Source organism: Podarcis pityusensis (assembly GCF_964106645.2).
Source record: "Podarcis pityusensis genome assembly, chromosome: 1".
Taxonomy (NCBI): domain Eukaryota; kingdom Metazoa; phylum Chordata; class Lepidosauria; order Squamata; family Lacertidae; genus Podarcis; species Podarcis pityusensis.
In genome coordinates, this window is record NC_138028.1 from 43515654 (window position 1) to 43535746 (window position 20093).

Here is a 20093-nt window from a genome sequence, read left to right on the forward strand (position 1 = left end):
TAGAATTAACACCAGTAACATCAATTTTGTTTATAGGAGCAGGAAACTGCCATACAACATGAAGGGTATTGTGTCCAGCTGCCTCCAGAATATGCTCCATTAATGGAAGTCTTCCAATAATGAATTTGAAAAGGAAACTATTTCTGCTCCTTGCCTCCAGGGCTTGGGGCTGGCAGCCCCAAGGCAAGACAAAGTGAACCGCCAAATCACTTCCCCCTATTCTTCTGTCTTGTGGGAACCTGGAGACAGTAATCATGAGTTGTTTGAGAAGAGGGATTTCTACTCATGGCAGCATTAGACAGAGTTTGGCTAGATTGCTTTACAGCTTGAAATGGGATCCTAGAATTGTTTGCTTTTGGAGGTGAAAGGGCAGAAACAGATTTGTTGTCTTCATTCTTGCCTTCTGTCAACAATTCCTTTATTTCCTCTTCTAAAGTCAAATCTACCTTTGTTTGCGGTTTGAACGCTGGAGATGGTTTTCTTCCTTTCACCTCAGATGCTCCCAGTACTGATTTACAGCAAACAGGACGTCTTGCTTCTGCTTCAGATTCAACATTACTCGCACCAACTGTTGCCCATTGATTATTACAATGATTTGCCTGCCAGTCTTCTTTTTCAGAGTTGTCCCGATCATCTTGACCCAAGAGGTGGAGAGGACTGGTAGTTTTAGGGGATACTGCCCTACTAGAAAGAATTAAGCCAGTACTCTCTCTCTGGTTTTCTTTCGCCTTTGCTACCCTTCTTCCCATAGTTTCTAATTGCTTTCTGATGAGGAGACCTTCCTCATTCAGCTGGAAGTTCTGCATTGCCCTCTTTCTTCGTTCCTTGTAAAAATCTGCCAGTTGTCTAAGCTCTTGTGGTAGCTCCATACAGGATATCTAATTAAAAATCACATGCATGTAGATCAGAACTGTAATATACTTTTTATTACCGTTTCAAGAATAGTTAAATCTACAGATGGAGCTAAAACACTGAAAGGCTCAATACATTCTACTCCAGCTGTGTTAGATCCCTGCCAATGAGGGGCCTGAAAATCCCCACCTTGAAGCAACCCATTTAAATGGCTATCTGCTGCCTAACACTGGCAGGCACTTACTGATGCCTCTGTTGTGATAAATCCCTACCATCGCCAATGATGTGCCTCTCAGCTGACACAAACACTGCATCCTCCTAACCCCAACACTATTGGATGTGTGTGTGTTAGCATTTCACTCTTATTTTTGCAAGTAATATTTACTCTTGCATGGTACCCACTGTGAGGAAGGGAACTGGATCCCCTGACGTTGGGAGGAGAACCAGCTCAACTTTTTCAAGGCTTGCTCCCCTCTGGGCAGGGTGTGTGTGTGTTGGCTCTTTGTGGTCACATTCCTCAGGTAAGTCCTTTAAATACCCATTTTTCATACGAAGAGGACTGGCAGGAGATATAAGACAATCAAACATAATACTAAGGATCTGGTATTGGAAGAGGTGTGCCTGAGTGGTAAGAGCATTGACTTTGCATGCAAAAAGGCACATCTTCAATACCTGGCATCTCCAGGTAAGGCTAGAAAAGATTCCTGCTTGAATGCCTGGAAAACCACTGCCAGTCAGTGTAGACAACACTGAGGTTATTTGACTGGGTGTGGATTGCTCTTCCCACTGAGGCTAGGCAGGCACCAATGATGGGTGGTTTCACTAGCATCAACTAAACCAGGGGTCGGAAACCTAAGGCCCATGGGCCACAAGCGGCCCATGGGGGTCGTTTAATCGGCTCATGGCCCCCCCGCCACCTGCCTGGGGACTCCTGCCACCCACTCGGTCAGCTCCCGTGCACCGCGCTAAACCGGCACTGAGCAGAGTGGGGACCACCTTCTACAACGCTGGCCGGCTTCCCATTGGCTGGCTCCTGCAGCCAATGGGAAGCTGCGCATACCTGCGTGCCAGAAGGAGCGTCAGAAATAGTGTTTGCGCATGCGTGCGTGCACACACTCTGGCCCACCGTGGCGTCTGTGGGACCGTGAAGCAGCCCAAGCCACACAAAAATTGCCAACCCCTGAACTAAACACTCTTCACTCAGGCGTTCTCTGACTAGCGCTGGTTCCTGTTGCATTTAGTTATGATGGTGTTACAAACAATTCCAATTAATTTTTTGTGATTTATAATGTGAATTGCTTTGGAATCTCCTGGAAAATGAAAGCAGAACAGGATTCAAACAAACAAACAAGTATCAAACCTCAGTAAAGTGCAGTTCTGAAATCTAAAAACAAGACTGGCAGCAATAAGGAAGTTGAAAGTTATTGAAGTTTCACTTACCTCTGTGCTCCCCAGTGGATCTGCAGATCCTTCCCGAAAGGCATTTAGATATCCATCCACCAAAGTTGTTAAGTCAGACATGATTTCATCGAGTAGCAACATGCGGAGAGGGAGGAGGTATGCTGCCTCCAGAGCCAACACTTTCAGCAATGCAGGTGGAAGGGGTCGCACAAACCATATCTCGGGGTTTTCCTACATACCCCAAATGTAAAATGAAAAAAATAATAATACTAACACTTCCCAAACTGCAGTTCAAAATGCAATTGCTGTGTTGGAAGGGAATTATACGGCTTTAGTAGAAATATTTTAAGGAATTAAGTATAAATAAGTATTATAGTATTAATGGAAAATAAGGTTAAAATATGTTAAGATAATTACATGACAGAAAATAGAGAAAGATGGAAAGGATTTGCTGAAACAATTAATAGAAATGGAATACAAAAAGGGAGGTGAGAGGAGGTCGATGAAACAAGGGAATGAAAGAGGATATTGAGATGGTATGATGTGTGTTTTTTGAATTGTTTTTGCTTTTGTTTTGTTTAATGTGTTAATGTTAATGTTGCGTTCTGTATTGTTTATAGTATTGTATTGTTTTTTCTTTGGCTTTTTTCTTTTTTTCTTTTTGTAAGGTATAAAAGCAATAAATATTATTTAAAAAAAACAAAACAAAATGCAATTGCTGGTATAACTTATTGGCTTAGACTTTCTCAGGGGTGCCCAAACTTTTTTTAAAGAGGGCCAGATTTGATGAAGTGAACATGCGTGAGGGCCAAACCAGAATTGTTGAGCTTTTTTAGGGGGGGATAAAAACTGCCGCAAGGGCCAGATTAAACCAACCAGCGGGCCAGATTAGGCCGCCAATACGGACTTTGGACATGCCTGGCTGTGCATCAGGAAGCACTGGGCTGAATTTTGCCTCTCCTATGATCTCACCACGTGACTTTAGGTTAGCAATTTACTCTCAGCTGCAGCCCTCCATCTCCTGTATGAGAATACCGGCCTACTTTACAGAATTACCAAGACAGTATTGAGGATTGGTCATATATACTATATAAATGCTAAGTATTATAACCACGCTAAACAAACATGATTCATATTAGCAATATCAGATTTTTTTAAAAAAACAAACAAATTATGCAAGTTTACGCAGATGTAATCGCTAATAAATTCAGTAAGACGAACTCCCAGGTAAGAACACACAAATACCTAGTATTCTGCGCCCGATAGAATCTTGCATCTTTCATACCAAGCCTCTATTAGCCATTTGTGAACTTTGGTTTCTTGTTTCCCCGATGCTTCTATCCTTTACCTGTTTACTCTTTCTATAATATTCGCTTCTTAGACCTTCATCTTCCTTCCACTCCTGAGATTTCCCTAGGCTTTCCCTGTACCCCTTTTCCTCCCAAGAACATGTTTATAGAGAACTACTTGCTTCTGGACTCCTTGATAACACCTTTGCATTCCAAGTGTTTTCAGAACCATCTCCTGCCCTATGTAGAAAAATGGGCTTTTATTCCTCCTAAAAACAGAGAGATCTTAAGTTGCTTAAACCCACTGACTACTCCAAGTATGACTTAGTTGGATAGTATGCACAGATCACAATACCGACCCTTGGGAACCCCACTTCTCACATCTCTCCATTATGATAACAATCAATTTATTTGTATTCTCTGCTTCCTGTCATTTAACCAGCTAGTGTATGGGTAGGCAACTAAGGCCCAAGGGCCGGATTTGGATCGCCTTCTAAATTCGGCCCTCAGATGGTCCGGGAATCAGCATGTTTTACATGAGTAGAATGTATTCTTTTATTTAAAATGCATCCCTGGGTTATTTGTGGGGCCTGCCTGGTGGTTTTTACATGAGTAGAATGTGTGCTTTTATTTAAAATACATCTCTGGGTTATTTGTGGGGCATAGGAATTCGTTCATTAATTTTTTTCAGAATATACTCTGGCCCCCCCACAAGGTCTGAGGGACAGTGGACAGGCCCCCTGCTAAAAAAGTTTGCTGACCCCTGAGCTAGTGGGTCCATAAGAGAACTCTTAATCCATGGCTTTTAAGTTTGCTTAGAAGAAAGATTTATTTTTGCAGAAACTGTGTTAATTCTACTTAAGCAAGAGTCTTATACAGTTGTTACTTTTTTCTTTAGGAATGCTTTTCACCAATTTACCTGGAAAAGATGTTAAGCTATCTGGCATGTAATTTCCCAGATTCCTTTTTAATAGCGGATGTATCGTTGGCCATTTTCCAGGCCTCTAGTACTGATACTGGGGGCAAGTTACTTTTTCTTTTTATAAGAACAACTATTTCACATTTGCGTTATTTTAAGAACTCACCAGTGAATACCCCCTGGACCCAGTGATTCTATGAAGTTACAAGAAAGGAGACTCCCAACTAAACATCAATAACTTTCTGACAGTAAGAGCTGTCTGACAGTGGAATGGACTCCCTCAGAAAGTGGACTTCCCTTCCTTGGAGGTTTTTAAGCAGAGGTTGGATGGCCATTTGTCAGGTTTACTTTAGATGAGATTCCTGCACTGTAGGGGGTTGGACTAGATGACCCTGAGAGACCCTTCCAACTCTACAATTTTATGATTCTACTATTCTACTGTTTGCAGTACCTTGTCCTGTGCCGGCAACCAAACTAATGAACAAATATGGAGTATACCCTCTCTTTGACAAGGTTTGCATAACTGCCATAAAAGTAGCATCTAAAGGACCATAATCATAGCTAATAACATATATTCTGGCTACACCAGAACAGATTTTCCAGAAAAGGATGGGATGGCTCCATCCCACTTACCTCAATCACACGCTGCCTTTGTTCCATGAAAGTGATGCGTCTGTAGGGCATCCCCAAGTATCGCATTAAGCAGTCTTGTAGAGAGCTGATACGGTGAGGAAGGAAGCCACCTGTTTCCACTGAGAACTGCAAGACATCAGCAACCTATGAAAGGAAGCCGAGGGATCAGTATGTCATGCCCACACTTTACTGGCTAACAGCATACTAACTCTACAGAACATCAACTGCCTAAACCCTTATATTCAAGATCGGTCACTGAGACTTTCTCCAGGAGGGTTGTTGGCGGGGTTCATCTGGCAGGAACAAGAACCCGAGCCTTTAATGTCATTGGCCCAGTCCTGTGGAATGCTCTGCCAACGAAGATTCAGCAGGGATCTTTTGTTTCAACCTTTAAACGCCTGCAGAAAACTTTTCTTTGCTGTCAGGCTTATGCAGGCAACTAAGAAAGCATCTTCCCATAATAGCTAACTGATTGCTGATTTTTTTTAACATGTTTTCATTACATATATTATTGTAAACCGCTTTGATATTTCTTATGATATAGAAGTATATAATTAATCAAGCAGACTTCAGATATCTATCAAATTCAGTTTTTTCCCCTGGATTCTGTGAAATATTGTACACATGAAATTGAAGACAAACACCCTTGAAGTAAGATATTTCTTTATGAATTTGAAGATGATGATTATGATGATGAAGAAGAGTTTGGATCTGATATCCCACTTTATCACTACCCTAAGGAGTCTCAAAGCGGCTAACAATCTCCTTTCCCTTCCTCCCTTCCTCCCCCACAACAAACACTCTGTGAGGTGAGTGGGGCTGAGAGACTTCAGAGGTGTGACTAGCCCAAGGTCACCCAGCAGCTGCATGTGGAGGTGCGGGGAATCGAACCCGTGGCTCTTCTGTCCCAACCACTTATTTCTTTACCATGTCTACTCAGAAATAAGTCCTACTGAATATAATGGGGCTTACTCCTAGGTAAGTGGGGTTAGGATTGCAGCTATACTTATTTGTTTATGAAAGATGACAATTTACACCATAAAACAATAAAATGTAATTAAAAACTCAGTATCATATAACAATTTGCATCTCAGAGGAGAATAAAATGGAGCAATGGAGCGGGGGGCGGGGGGGAGAGAAGAAGCACATATGCCAACTTTAGCTCCTTGGAGGAAAGGTGAGATAGAAAATGTAATAACAAGTAATGAAAACAAACAATAGATACGCAGCACTGAGAAGTGTGTTGAAAAATCTAGTTAGAGAACAAGTAACTAACAAGCTACCTACCTGTGTATCAAAGACATTGGAGAGCATAACTCCATACTGGTGAGAAAGACAATCTGAAAGCCACCGGCAGTCATGGATAACCTAAAGAAAATAAGGAAGAGGTACTGTAGTAGTCGGTGAGATAAAAGTAATATATAAATAAATGCAATTTGATGTTGCCATGTCTACGTTATTTCACATTTTCTCTACATAGGTTCTCAGATGCCCTGTGCTAGACAAATACTTACTTTCAAAATGTTCTGATCTTCCAGTATCATTTGGAGTCCATTCTTGAACACTCGAGCTCCCAGAAGGAAAACGTCAAACAAGAAAACCTTGCTCTTTGTTGCAATCTATAATAAATATACAGGACAGAAACAAAAATTATACGTACCTGTTTTACTTAAATATTAATAAATATTTATGAAATATTTATGAAATATTTTCATAATATGAATCTTATTGTCCTAACAGAATCACACACACACAAACACAAACAAACAAACACACCTGAGACAAAAGAGAAGACAAATAGGATACATATGATGTGCTCTGAGTGAAGGCAAGAACAGAACTGGCGCTTCAAAGGAAGAAAGCCAAAATCCTTCCTTCCAGAATGCATTCCTGCCTTCAAGCAGTAGGGGAAGCAAATCTACTTAGAGGGTTTGTTCTTCTGAACCACTTAGAACAGGGGTCAGCAAACTTTTTCAGCAGGGGGCTGGTCCACTGTCCCTCAGACCTTGTGGGGGGGCCAGACTATATTTTGGAAGGGGGAAAAATGAACGAATTCCTATGCCCCACAAATAACCCAGAGATGCATTTTAAATAAAAGGGCACATTCCACTCATGTAAAAACACGCTGATTCCTGAACCGTCCGCGGGCCGGATTTAGAAGGCGATTGGGCCTTAGTTTGCCTACCCATGGCTTAGAAGGTCCCAAAGGACTCTAGAGGGCCCCAGGAATATATTTGTGTATGTTAACAAAGGGCTACATAACAACACAAGAAAGGAAAAGGGGAGTTATACTGAAACCCCAGATACAGCATATTCTTTGTTCCTGTTAGGTATCTCTTGGTTATAAGAAGACCACTGATTAAGAAACACAAAATCAAAAGTTTCAGCCCAAAGGTTCCAAATAGCAATGTTAAGTGCTTATAAAATATTCCTCCTTACCTGTAACCAAGAGAGTTTTCCATGGCGACACAAATTGACACCCTCTGCTGCTACACTACAAACATTCTGCTTTTTGATGTGCACCATCTAGTGAGAAGGGGAGAAACTACTAGGTAAAGGAGAGTGAAGAAGACAGGTCAGAAAACATGATCAGCGGCGTAGCGTGGGTTGTCAGCACCCGGGGCAAGGCAAGTAATTTGCGCCCCCTAACCCAGGGCAAGGCAAGTAATTTGCGCCCCCTAACCCGGGGCAAGGCAAGTAATTTGCGCCCCCTAACCCCTAACCTGCCGCCGCTGCCAGCTTCTTCTTGCTGCTGCCTGGTCTGGTCTGGTGTGGTTCTCTCCCGCGCTCAGCGCTGCGCTGGGCGGCCGCTGCACTGTCCCTCCCCCAGATAGTCCCTCGCTCTCTCTCCGCACCGCACGCCTGGCACCCACCCCCTCCACAATGGGCGGCGACCCAGCGGCTCGGATCGGATTCGCACAGCCAGCACTGCAGTGAGAGAGAGTGAGTGAGCCAGGTAGGGGCAGAGAGCTGCGAGTGCGAGCGCGCCCCCCCCCCCGATGTTGCGCCCAGTGCGGCCGGCCCCCCCTGCACCCCCCACGCTACGCCACTGAACGTGATGCCTCATTTGTGACAAACAAAAAATTCACACCCAGCATACATCGGAGGTAGTGAGAAACAAGGGATAATCAGCAAAGTGTAAAGATAAAAATAACCCAGGGTTTCCATTCCTTGAGCATTACTAGTGTTTATTCAGACAGTGCCATTAAATACAAAGTTTTAGGTGTAAGACATTCTACAGCCTAACAAAAGTTTCCCACCTAGATGGTGTTTACTATGTTATTTTCTCATGTAACAATATACCCTTTGTATTGTGGTTACCTCAAGGTGGTATGTTAAGATGCTGTTCTTTCATCTATGGGCAAATTATACAATTAAAGTAATCCACTAAAAATTATTAAACTCAATTTAGAATTGGTAATAAAATTTTAGATTTTTAACACACCTCTCTCTCTCTCTCTCTCACACACACACACACACACTCCTGCAAGAGCCACCAACAACAAGCCTGAACAAGTGATTAACAGTTGTACTTTTGATTTATGGCCAGATTTTCCATTCGTTTATTCATGGTCATTCAAGGCATATATCAGAACACTATAGCCATACCATTGACCAGGACAAGTTACAAGAAGCCTGTTGCAATAATTTCAATGGCTACTGGTGAAATTTCCAGGCATTAATTCAGTGTTGGTTATAACATACAAAGTCCAACACAACTTTGGGTCTGATTATCAGAAATACTGCATTCCATCATATGAGCTTGCCTGTGTTTCAAGATTCTCAGGAGAGGCTCCCCTTTTTCCTCTCAACCTCTGAAGCATGTAGAAGATCAAGAAAGGAGAGAAATTCTGAAACTCCTTGTCAGAGAAGAATCTCTGAGGATCTTCTTGGATTACCTTCTTCTGGCCAGACAGGCAAAGATACTTTTATTCAAGCACAATCTGACTTTCTCATAGAAGCGTAGAGTTGGAAGTGACCTTGAGAATCATCTAGTCCAACCCCCTGAAATGCATGATTATGAAGCTGTCTCTTATGGGGATCAAACCTGCAACTTTGGCATTATCAGCACCGTGTTCTAACAAACTGAGCTAATCACTGTAAATATTGCAATTTGTTCAACTGGCTGTTGTTCTTATTGATTTATGTTTTACATACCTCTTTTCTGATTTGATTATTATTTTGGATTTTACTGTTGCTCACTGCTGTATCATTTAGTGGAAAAATTGGAAACAAATTTAACAAATGATGAATTCTAGACATTCAGATTTATATTAGATTTATACCACTTGGTGATTGGTCAGAGTTTTCAATGAACTTTGGGAAAAGTAGTTTGGTGCTGGGTATTCCATTAGAAATCCTTGGCTAAACTACAATTTCCCAGAACAGCAACCAAAACAAACACCCTTAAGTAAAGTAAAAAATTCTTTCCTGTAGCACCTTAAAGACCAACTAAGTTAGTTCTTGGTATAAGCTTTCGTGTGCATGCACACTTCTTCAGATACACGTGCATGCACACGAAAGCTTATACCAAGAACTAACTTAGTTGGTCTTTAAGGTGCTACAGGAAAGAATTTTTTACTTCGACTATGGCAGACCAACACGGCTACCCATCTGTAACTGGAACCCTTAAGTAAAAGTAACAATATTATACTCACTGCAGAACCAAATTGCTTCTGAAATTGATCAACAACAACATATTCTATGTCCTCCCCTTTGTCTTGATCTGCAGTTAAAAAGATACCATACTAAACATTTTCTCTTGCCTATGCTCACAGTATATGTTTGTAAAATATGTATTCAAAAATACACTATGCTTTCTCCTTTACAAAAAAGGTAAGCTGTGATGAGACATGAAACAATACTTAGAAAACAGATAAAATAAATTAACTCAGTAACCCTTTCTTCAAAACATTTGGTTATAATGCTTGTTAACAGCAAGTTACACATAAATCTCTTAAAAAGCAGGTTGTTTCTGGATCCTCTTTTGTCAAGAAACAACTGTAATTAAAAGGCCTTTTTTCTTACTGCTCCATGACATGAATAGAACGATATAAAGTGATACAGTTTCCAAATTAAGCATTTGAAGGCTAGGAAATAAAAGCTAAGGCTTTCTGTATTACAGCGACCATATTATTTTTACATTCCACACATTTTCCAGTTGAATCTAGAGTCCTAGGAATTCTCTTCCACCCAATCAACTGCAGCACTAACCACAAATACTCCATTTTGCCCATTATCTTATCTACAGCTGTAAATAAACTACTGAACTGGATTTCTGGGCTGAATTGCTTGCTGAATACACTCAAGGGCTGATTAACCTTCCACATGGCTTAGGCTATGTTAATGGTTGAAAAAGTGCCTGGGCAAGCAGACAGGCTATGGGTAGAGGTATGCCTGGAAGAGGGTATTTTCTGTTTTTATAGTTGAAAGTTGTTTTTACTGCTGTAATCTGCCCTGGGACCTTAATGTGAAGTGTGGGGAGCCTATAAACAAACAAATAGAGCCCCAAGTTGATGACATAAAAATTATGGGATTATGACTTGCTGCTTGGATATTAGGCTGAATTTCTGGTAGATACCTGAAAAGTTGTACCTGAAGTTACCCAGGTTGAGCTGATGAGTGTCCTGAGAAAGAGAATCAGGATTCTGTGTGTTCTGCTTCCGTGGTTCTCCTTTGTCCACTGCAGACACTTGGGTAGATGGAGCTTCCCTGTGCAACACATTATTAAGGGTGCCCTGATCAATTCTCATTATCAGCTACGGTAAAACTGTGGACAGACCACACCTTACATTTTAACTAATGTAAACATAAAAACTCTTGGCATTTTATTCTACATGAAGCAAGGACTTCCTATGCAAACATTCACATCTTTCAAAAGAACTGGCAATTGATTTAGGCAATGGGGCTTCAGGATGGGCATCGCCAGGATTTGTGTTAGTGGGGGGCAATGTACCCACCTGTCATCATCCTCTATCTGGCTCTGTCTAGCAAATTTGGAATGAAATGTCTCAACAACAGTCGTATTAAATTACTTGCTTTTGAAAAGTGCTCAGAAAAATCTATCAAATTCTACTTTTAGTTAATAATTGTTATTTATTTACTTGATGGGGGGGCAACTGCCTACACCCATGGGCTTCAGGTCAGGAGAGGTTATTCTGGGTTATCCTAGAAGCAAGGAAGGGAAGATCCTCAGCAGAAAAATAGTAGAATGCAAGCAAGGAGAATTAGAGTTAAGATCACAGTCCTAACTGGAATTGCTTGTAGTGGTTTCCGGAAGTAACGTTTGTTTACCTCTGAATGGAGATTCCCTTAAATTTAGCTCAATTTTTTTCAAATTACATAACATAGGACCATGCCACTCCTCACCCCGCCCCCAACACAAAATATTGTTTCAGTTGTGGAGGAAGGGTAATAATGAGAAGCTGGACCCAGAAACAGAGGTTATTTTAAATTAAGAACTACAGAGGCAACGTGCAAAGTTCACTGGCTATCCTGTAAAAGGTTATGGGACAATAGATTACAGCCATCTTGCAAGTAGTAGGCTTCTGGACTGCTTTAGTTTGCTGAATCAGTATACATATAAGATTTTCCACCTAACGTATCCTAATATCCAAGTTCACCAGTGATCTTTGATGATAAAACTCTTCGTACGTACCTGATAGGAGTTGTCTTTCCTTCTGCAGTGTGTTGTTCCGAGTCATCAATTAATTCCACTGAAACATGAATATACAGCTCCAATTACAGATTTTGCCTTCAATGTGGAACTACACAATACCTAGAAAGTTGAAGATAGGCCAAAAACTCTACTGGCAAATGAAGAATGCAATCATGACTCCCAAGAAGAAAGGAAGCTACCAGGATCAGAAAAGAGGCACTCATTCTACAGGACAATAAGCATAGCATGACTCTTAAGAGGGTTAAATTAAATGCAAACATGTCATGGAAATAGGAAATAGGATAGAAGTTACACTGGCCTATTCTACAGAATCTCTCCAAAAACCGCTTTGGCTCTATTGACAAAAGCAGCTAGTATTACAGTACTATTATGCTCTCCACAACAGGCTGCCTATTCAGGATCTGAAAACAAGGTCCTTGAAAAGGTGAATGGGAAGTGCACAAGGATTTGAGAACGAAACAGGGAAGGGGCCAGGGGGAGAGAATGGAAACAGGGCTCACTGAATTGAGAAAGGCTGCAGAATATGCAGCCCCTAAGACTCTGCTGGGCGGCCCATTCATTTGATACAACCCTACGTAGGTTTTCCTCCCATACCCCAAATTTGGTTTGAATCTTACCAATGAAGGGCAAGTTTGAAAATGTTATGAAGGATTTCTATTATGTCCCTAAATGACAATTGCAACTTCCATGCATACATTTTAGATTTTGGCAGAATTAGCAAAAGTTAGAATTAATGAAGGTTTGACTAAACTGTGCCAAACATGGAAATTCCTAGACTTGGCCTATGCTAAGAGGGCCAGACCAACCTGGTAAGGCAGGCTGAGTGCAGCCATTAATAAATAGAGCAGAATCATTCCCATGACAAAAGGCGAGACATTCAGCAGCAGACAAGGGCGGGAAAGGTTGCAAGGGTAACGGGTGTGTGATGCCTCCACAGGAATAAAAGTGTCCTTTTAAAACACAGGCTTTGAGGTAAGACTTAAAAGGTGTACATTTCAGAGAGAGCAGGGCAAAAGCTTCTGAAAATGTCTGTTCTACAGGCTTACAATATGACCTTCAAATGCTTTCATGTCAACCCTTCCTCCATATAGTTCTCAGAGCTTTTACTAAATGCTTTTATTGAGCTTTGCCTGTAATCTATCAATAACTGTGTAGGCTAAGTTATTATTATTATTATTATTATTATAACCATATTGCAAACAGAAGACTTACTGTATAATCCAGTTTACCCAAAAGTAAATCCCATTCTGTTCAAGGGGGCTTACTCCAAGGGGAGAGGTTTGTAGCCTAAGATTGAGAGAAGTTTGGAAGAGGCAAGCTATTTCCTAATTTACAACTTAATACCTTAGCAGCCACCAATTCATTGCTACAGAGGAGAGTCTGCTGGAACCAACAAGGAAGAGTTTTTTCACTTGCTTTCCCCACTCTTCCTGCAGGGGGCATTGTTTTTGCTGCTGTTTGGATGCTTTGTATTTTATTGTTAGGCATTGTTTCAGTGTTTATTAACGTGATATGTTTGTTTGCCCTATTAATAGTACTGTGGCTTTTTGTTTAAACTGTGTTGTGTTTTGTAAGTGTTAATGCATTATCCTGAAATGTTATATTTTATTCTGTATGTTATGAGCTGCTGTTCTACCATAGCAAAGAGACATACAAATATACTGATGCTGATGATTCTAATTATAGTGATCACAAACATGAAATATTCATTATTTAATGCTTAAATCATTCCACTATCTACTGTACTGCCATCAAAGCTTCAGATCATACGTGAGCATGTATTGGCTTTAAGGATATGCAAAGACAATATTAAAGGGTACTTGACTTGCAGCTTTTCATGGAACATGCATTTTTGTAAAATGTTGGAAATAACTTGTGTAATGTGTTGAAATGTGACCAACAGATCTTTATTACAGCTTTTCCATAGCATTTTATGAATCCTGTGGTATTACTCACTGTAATAAAATTGCACATATATTTGTCAGTTTCACTGAACTGGATGTAGGCACATGGGGATAGTCAAGGGGGGGCAGATCAAGTAAAACAATAGAAATACTTAACCAACTGACCAATCACATTGATTTTGCCCTCCCCACAAAAGTCATGTTCCTCCCCCCCAACAAAAATCCTGGCTACGCTCATGCATATGCATCCTTGAGTAGGGAACCTCATTTGAAAAGGGGTGGGACAAAAAGAACTGTCAGATGGCATTAAACCCAACCAAGAATTTCTGAGTATAACTAAATATATATATTCTCACCATTGACAATTTCATGGCCAAAGAACATCTTTACTCCTGGTACAGATCTGCCACTTTCCAAGTTCTTAACTGAAGTAAACAAAATACAGTAAGGTAAGTGCCGTGGCCTTTAACCAAAGCAAAAAGGATTTAGAAAAGTTTTTAATATTTGATGTTTTATTCTGTTTTTAATCTGTTGGGAGCCACCCAGAGTGGCTGGGGAAACCCAGTCGGATGGGCGGAGTATAAATAATAAATAATGATTATAATTATTATTAAGAATCATGAGATATAAAACATCACTGGCGAACATAGCAGAGTGGAATTCTGTGAAAATCATCCAACCGTCAAGCTTTCTTGTAACCTTTGAACAGTTTGCTCACTGTATAGTTTGCTTCTTCATAATTAGGTGGGCACCATACTTTTAGTATAGCTAATGTACAGTACATTGAGGATTTTTTAAATTGTGTGCATCAATCCTATTTTCTTAAGGTGCTTTGTAGCACTATACTGAGCTAATCTGTTTTATGATATTTCTTTACTGTCCTGTTTAAAATGGTGAAGTTTAAAAGCCAAGCACTGTATGTATATTTATATTATTTTCAGCCTGCCCTTCATTCCAAAGGATCTCAGAGAAGAGTATGAATTAAAATGTATTCAACATAAATAATAATAAAATAAAGACACATTCAAAATAATAGGAGGAACTAAACCAAGGGAGTAGAACCTCGGGTCTCCAGGTTCCCTCACTATGAGAAGTGAAGTTACAGGGAACCAGGCAGGAATTGCCTCCCGTCAGATGTCAAGGAAATAAACAACTATCTGACTTTTAGAAGACATCTGAGGGCAGCCCTGTATAGGGAAGCTTTTAAATGTTTCGTGATTTGTTGTGTTTTTAAATCTTAGTTGGGAGCCACCCAGAATGGCTGGGGCAACCCAGTCAGATGGGCAGCATATAAATAATAAAATTATTATCGTCAATCAAATCAGTGTGGCCTAACACCCTATGTAGGTGTTTGCAGCTTCAGATGGCAACCTACACACCAAATGAGCCAGAGTAGTCCTACTTATTCCAATAGACAAGAATGTGATTAAGTGATTCTTCCAGAGCAACCTACATTTTTGTCAGGACAAGGCCTTCGCTGGAAGCTGTTCTTAAGACTGTTTTCACTATCTAAGGTTTGTGGGTAACCACCAGAAAACAGCCTTTTCTGTGGTGCCTCCTAAATTATGGAACTCCCTCCTAAATAATGTTTGCCAAGCATCTTATTACCTATCTTTTAGGCACCTGGCAAGGCCTATCCTATTTTAATGGCATTTAGTTTAGTTATGATTTCGGTTCTTTCTGTCCTGTTCAACTTAATCTTCTTGGCTAATCTATATGTTTGTTTTATTTGCTTTTTATTTTTATTTCTTTTTCCTTTTTACTAGTGTTAGCTACTTCATAAGTTCAGGAACGAGGCAGGACAGAAATCTAGACAATAAAAAGTTGTTTGTTCCTTGAAAAAGTGAATATGAGGGATCCAGACTGCTATGTGAAGAATCAAATTCTTAGAATATTTATCCTTTTTAGCATAATAAAATGCTAGAAACCACTTAGGTTTTCTTACGATCAGGTGGTATATAGATTTTGTTAAACAAACAAATGAATAAATTCATGCCAAAAAACATAATGTTCTGCTGTAACTGGTACAGAAAATGCAGCAGATGTCTGCACATGTAACTGTGAGAGATGATTCTACCCTATCAGTTGCTTAAGGTATTACTTTGGAATTCATCAAAGGATGCCAACTATTGAGAATTTATACAGCACAGCTGAGATTAGCCTTTTTTGACTATATAAAATATGGATATATTTAATGCCTTATATGCCAACACTGTTGAAATTCTCTTGCATGTGATAAAAGTTGAACAAACACCTGCATTTCATCCAAGAAAATAAATCTTAAAAGCATTTGCATTCCAGTGTTCTTCCAATGAATTTAGTAGGACAAATTTAAAAAGCTTAACTTGCAGACAGCTGCTAAGGAATTTTCAGTACAGTAAGTGAAATCTTGTTATTATATTGTATATTTAGCATTAAGTAAACAACTCTGGAAATCTAGTCAATCTCCTTGAGATGCCACATAATAGATCCATGTGCCGTGCTAGCAGCAGATTTTGAGAAAAGTGGATAGCTACTGCCAAAAGCATTTCAGTGATAATAGGGCCCCTATCATTTCAGTGATAAAATGATAGGGCCCCTATCATTTCAGTGATAAAGGACCCCTGGACGGTTAAGTCCAGTCAAAGGCGACTATGGGGTGCAGCGCTTATCTCACTTTCAGGCCGAGGGAACCGGCCTTTGTACACAGACAGCTTTCCAGGTCATGTAGCCAGCATGACTAAACCGCTTCTGGTGCAATGAAACACCGTGATGGAAACTAGAGCACATGGAAACACCGTTTACCTTCCCACTGCAGCGGTATCTATTTATCTATTTGCACTGGTGTGTTTTCAAACTGCTAGGTTGGCAGGAGCTGGGACAGAGCAACAGGAACTCACTCTGTCATGGGGATTCGAACCACCAACCTTCTGATTGGCAAGCCCAAGACGCTCAGTGGTTTAGACCACAGCACCACCCGCATCCAGCGAACACAACGAAATTATTTGCGGTTATGGAATGTTGCTAATATCTTTATGCGCCCCCTTGCCCAGACTGTCTGGAGTTTTGGGCTGGGTTGTCATCAATATGCTGATGACACCCAGCTTTATCTGTTGATGGACGGCCGCCCTGACTCGGCCCCAGACACACTAACCAGACGCTTGGAAGCTGTGGCTGGATGGCTGCGTGGGAGCCGGTTGAAGTTAAATCCTTCAAAGACAGAGGTCCTCTGGCTGGGTTGGGACAACATGGGGTTGGGGGGTCAACTCCCACCTCTTGCGGGGGCTCAATTAGTGCCAGCTCCTTCTGTCAAGAACTTGGGTGTAACCTTCGATGCCTCCCTTTCCATGGAGGCACAGGTTGCAGCCACAGCAAAGGTGGCATTTTTCCAGTTCCGCCGTATCAAGCTGTTGGTCCCTTACCTTTCTCGCCCTGATCTGGCCACTGTGATCCATGCGACGGTCACCTCCAGGCTTGATTATTGTAACTCGCTCTACGTGGGGATGCCCTTGAAGCTGACCCAGAAACTTCAGCGGGTGCAGAATGCCACGGCGAGGCTCCTTAGGGGGTCCTTGCCATGGGATCACATTCATCCAGTGCTTTACCAGCTGCACTGGCTCCCGGTGGAGTACTGGGTCAGGTTTAAAGTGCTGGTTTTGACCTTTAAAGCCCTATGCGGCCTAGGACCCTCATACCTGCGGGACTGCCTCTTCTGGTATGCCCTGCGGAGGACCCTAAGGTCCACAAATAACAACACTTTGGAAGTCCCAAGCTACAAGGTAGTTAGTACTGGCCCCAACTTGGTGGAACGCTCTTTCACAAGAGACTAGGGCCCTGCGAGATTTGACATCTTTCTGCAGGGCCTGCAAGACAGAGCTGTTCCGCCTGGCCTTTGGTTTGAACTCAGTCCGACCCTTATGTTTCCCTCCTCTTATGGTTTTGATTTATGGGCTACTATTAAAATGAGGCTATTTTAAATTGTATTTTAACCTGTATTTTAATAAACTGGTTTGTTTGTTTGTTTGTTTGTTTCCCCCCCCCCATTATGTTTTATTGTAATTTTATTGGGGATTGCAGCCCTGAGCCCGGCTCTGGCCCGGGTATAAATAAAATTATTATTATTATTATTATTATTAATAATAATCTCTTGCTAAAAACATTATTTGCTGATTGGTGCAGTTAGAGTACTTTTCACTGAGAAGTTTCCAATGTCTCGTATAACTGATCCCTGTGTTAGCCTGTTGCAGGAAAAAAACACAGCTTTCTATCATTTCCAGATGGGTGTTGATTTAGGAAGCTAAATCCCCTAAACCATGGTGCTTGGATACCAGCAACTAAGAATCCAACCTACCTCCTGCTCATCCAGGATCAAATATTTGCAGTAATAGGAAATGACAGCAAATACCACTGAAGGCAGAAGAGAGGAATGCTGTTCTGCTACTGTCTGTCAGGAATACACCTCAAGCACTGAGTAATCCAGTACATTCCCTGATTCTAGAGATTCTTGGAATTTGGGCTATTTATGAAATTAGGCTGCACCCTTATTTGGTCATACATCAAATTACCTCAATGGGGCTTACCTTTGAGTAAATTTAAAAAGGATTATGCTGCATTTTACATGCTCATATAGCGTAACTGTGGGACGTGGGTGGCACTGTGATCTAAACCACTGAGCATCTTGGGCTTGCCGATTGGAAGGTTGGAGGTTTGAATCTGCTCATGTCCCAGCTTCTGCCAACCTAGCAGTTTGAAAGCACACTAGTGCAAGTAAATAAATAGGTACTTCTGCGACGGGAAGGTAAATGGCATTTATGTGCACTCTGGCACTCATCAGTGTTCCATTGTGCCAGAAGCGATTTAGTCGTGCTAGCCACATGACCTGGAAAGCTGACTGTGGACAAACGCTGGCTTCCCCAGCCTGAAGCGAGATGAGCACCACAATCCCATAGTCACCTTTGACTGGACTTAACCGTCCAGGGTCCTTTACCTTTTTATAGGGAACTACTATCAGTGAAATACTACCACTATACTTGTTCTTTTATTTGGATTTTTCCATGTGCATGTAACATCAAACATCCACATACCTTAAATAACCATCACCTAGATAACCTAAGGAAGAACAGCAAGAGCTGTATGGGCTAGTATTTCATGCAGTCCTGGAACACAGGAGCAATTATATTTAGCACCCCTTGTAACCCTTTTGCTTTTAACATTTCAAATTGTGTACGTAAGCATTCCAAGGATATTCAATACAGAAATTTATTTTGACTATTACACCCAAATACTAACATTGACAGATGGCTGTATTGAAAAGGGATGACCAACTGGTGGCCTGCGAGCCAGATCTAAAATTTGGAAACGTCGGGGTGAAGAGTGGAGAGATGCCCATAGACTGACGTAAGGGAAATGATCAGTTTTCAAAAGTTCTGAGAGACAGGGATATAGCGATGCTAAAGATTTTTGTAAATTTTGAGTATAATAACTCATTGTGTGACAGCTATTTAGAGGCTTTATAATATAAGGCTTTATCATTTGATAACCATTAGAGAGACCAACATACACTTCTAATCCATAGACCATTGCTTCTAGAAAATTCAAGGATCTCCCCTAATAATAGTTGAAAAAACAGTTTCCAATAGAAATTATTTAGTTCAAAACAAATGTAGAACCTCTGTTCAGAAAGATGCTTCGGCTGGAATCCACATGTTGTAGCACCCCTTGGAATGTGCCACATTTCAGTGTGATTTTCACAGTTTTCCTCAGGATGTCATGAAGGAAGTGGTAATTGCTGCTAGGATCCATTATGTTTTTTATCCTTCAAGGAATCTGGTGCTCAGCCTAAATAAGAAACTAAACAGAAAAGCTTTCTGTTAAGTTATCATTAGTACTATTATAAAAATTATTCTACAGTTAACAGGGACACTAAAGATAAACTACGCAAGGTAAACAAGAACTGCAGCAAGAAAAATATTTCAATTACTGTACTTTTCTGTGTATAAAACTAGGGTTTTTTTTACTAAAAATAATGTTAAAAATGGGAAGTAGTCTTATACATGGGGGCAATCTCCCCCCATTTTCTTAATTTTGAGTCCCCAAAAACAGGGGGCGTCTTATACATGGGGGCGTGTTATACACAGAAAAATATGGTAATAGGCTTCCCATAGAATAGGGTATCATAAAAATCCAGGCCAAGAAATTTCCTATAAAGTGACATTGCAGAGCACAGATTGCACAGTAAAAAATTAAATGTAAAAAGGCTTGTCAAACAAGTGGCTAATGTTGCAGAAAAAGTCAAACAATTCAAAACTACTCCAGTGTGATCAGAAAGAAAACATTAAGGCTGCAATCCTAATCCCACTTACCTGGAAGTAAACCCCACTGATGTTAATAGGACCTACTTAAAAGTAGACATAGTTCTGTTAGTCATAAAATCCAGC

General features: G+C 40.8%; 1 protein-coding gene across 12 annotated transcripts in view; it reads right to left on the minus strand.

The window, feature by feature from the left end:
• The window catches only part of EXD1 (exonuclease 3'-5' domain containing 1), a 23786-nt gene continuing 3693 nt past the window's right edge, over window positions 1-20093 (minus strand). For 11 of the 12 annotated variants that reach the window (XM_080997050.1, XM_080997054.1, XM_080997043.1 and 8 more), the window contains 11 exons: window positions 19326-19506; window positions 14034-14102; window positions 11753-11810; window positions 10676-10806; window positions 9753-9820; window positions 7534-7620; window positions 6609-6713; window positions 6382-6462; window positions 5095-5238; window positions 2293-2484; window positions 1-878 (listed from right to left, as the gene is read on the minus strand). In XM_080997050.1, the coding sequence (XP_080853176.1) occupies window positions 207-878; window positions 2293-2484; window positions 5095-5238; window positions 6382-6462; window positions 6609-6713; window positions 7534-7620; window positions 9753-9820; window positions 10676-10806; window positions 11753-11810; window positions 14034-14102; window positions 19326-19458 (1740 nt within the window). In that variant the 5' untranslated portion in view covers window positions 19459-19506 and the 3' untranslated portion in view covers window positions 1-206. Of the gene's footprint in view, window positions 879-2292; window positions 2485-5094; window positions 5239-6381; window positions 6463-6608; window positions 6714-7533; window positions 7621-9752; window positions 9821-10675; window positions 10807-11752; window positions 11811-14033; window positions 14103-15285; window positions 15304-19325; window positions 19507-20093 lie in introns of those variants that run through there. The other variant, XM_080997046.1, reaches the window with a different exon arrangement.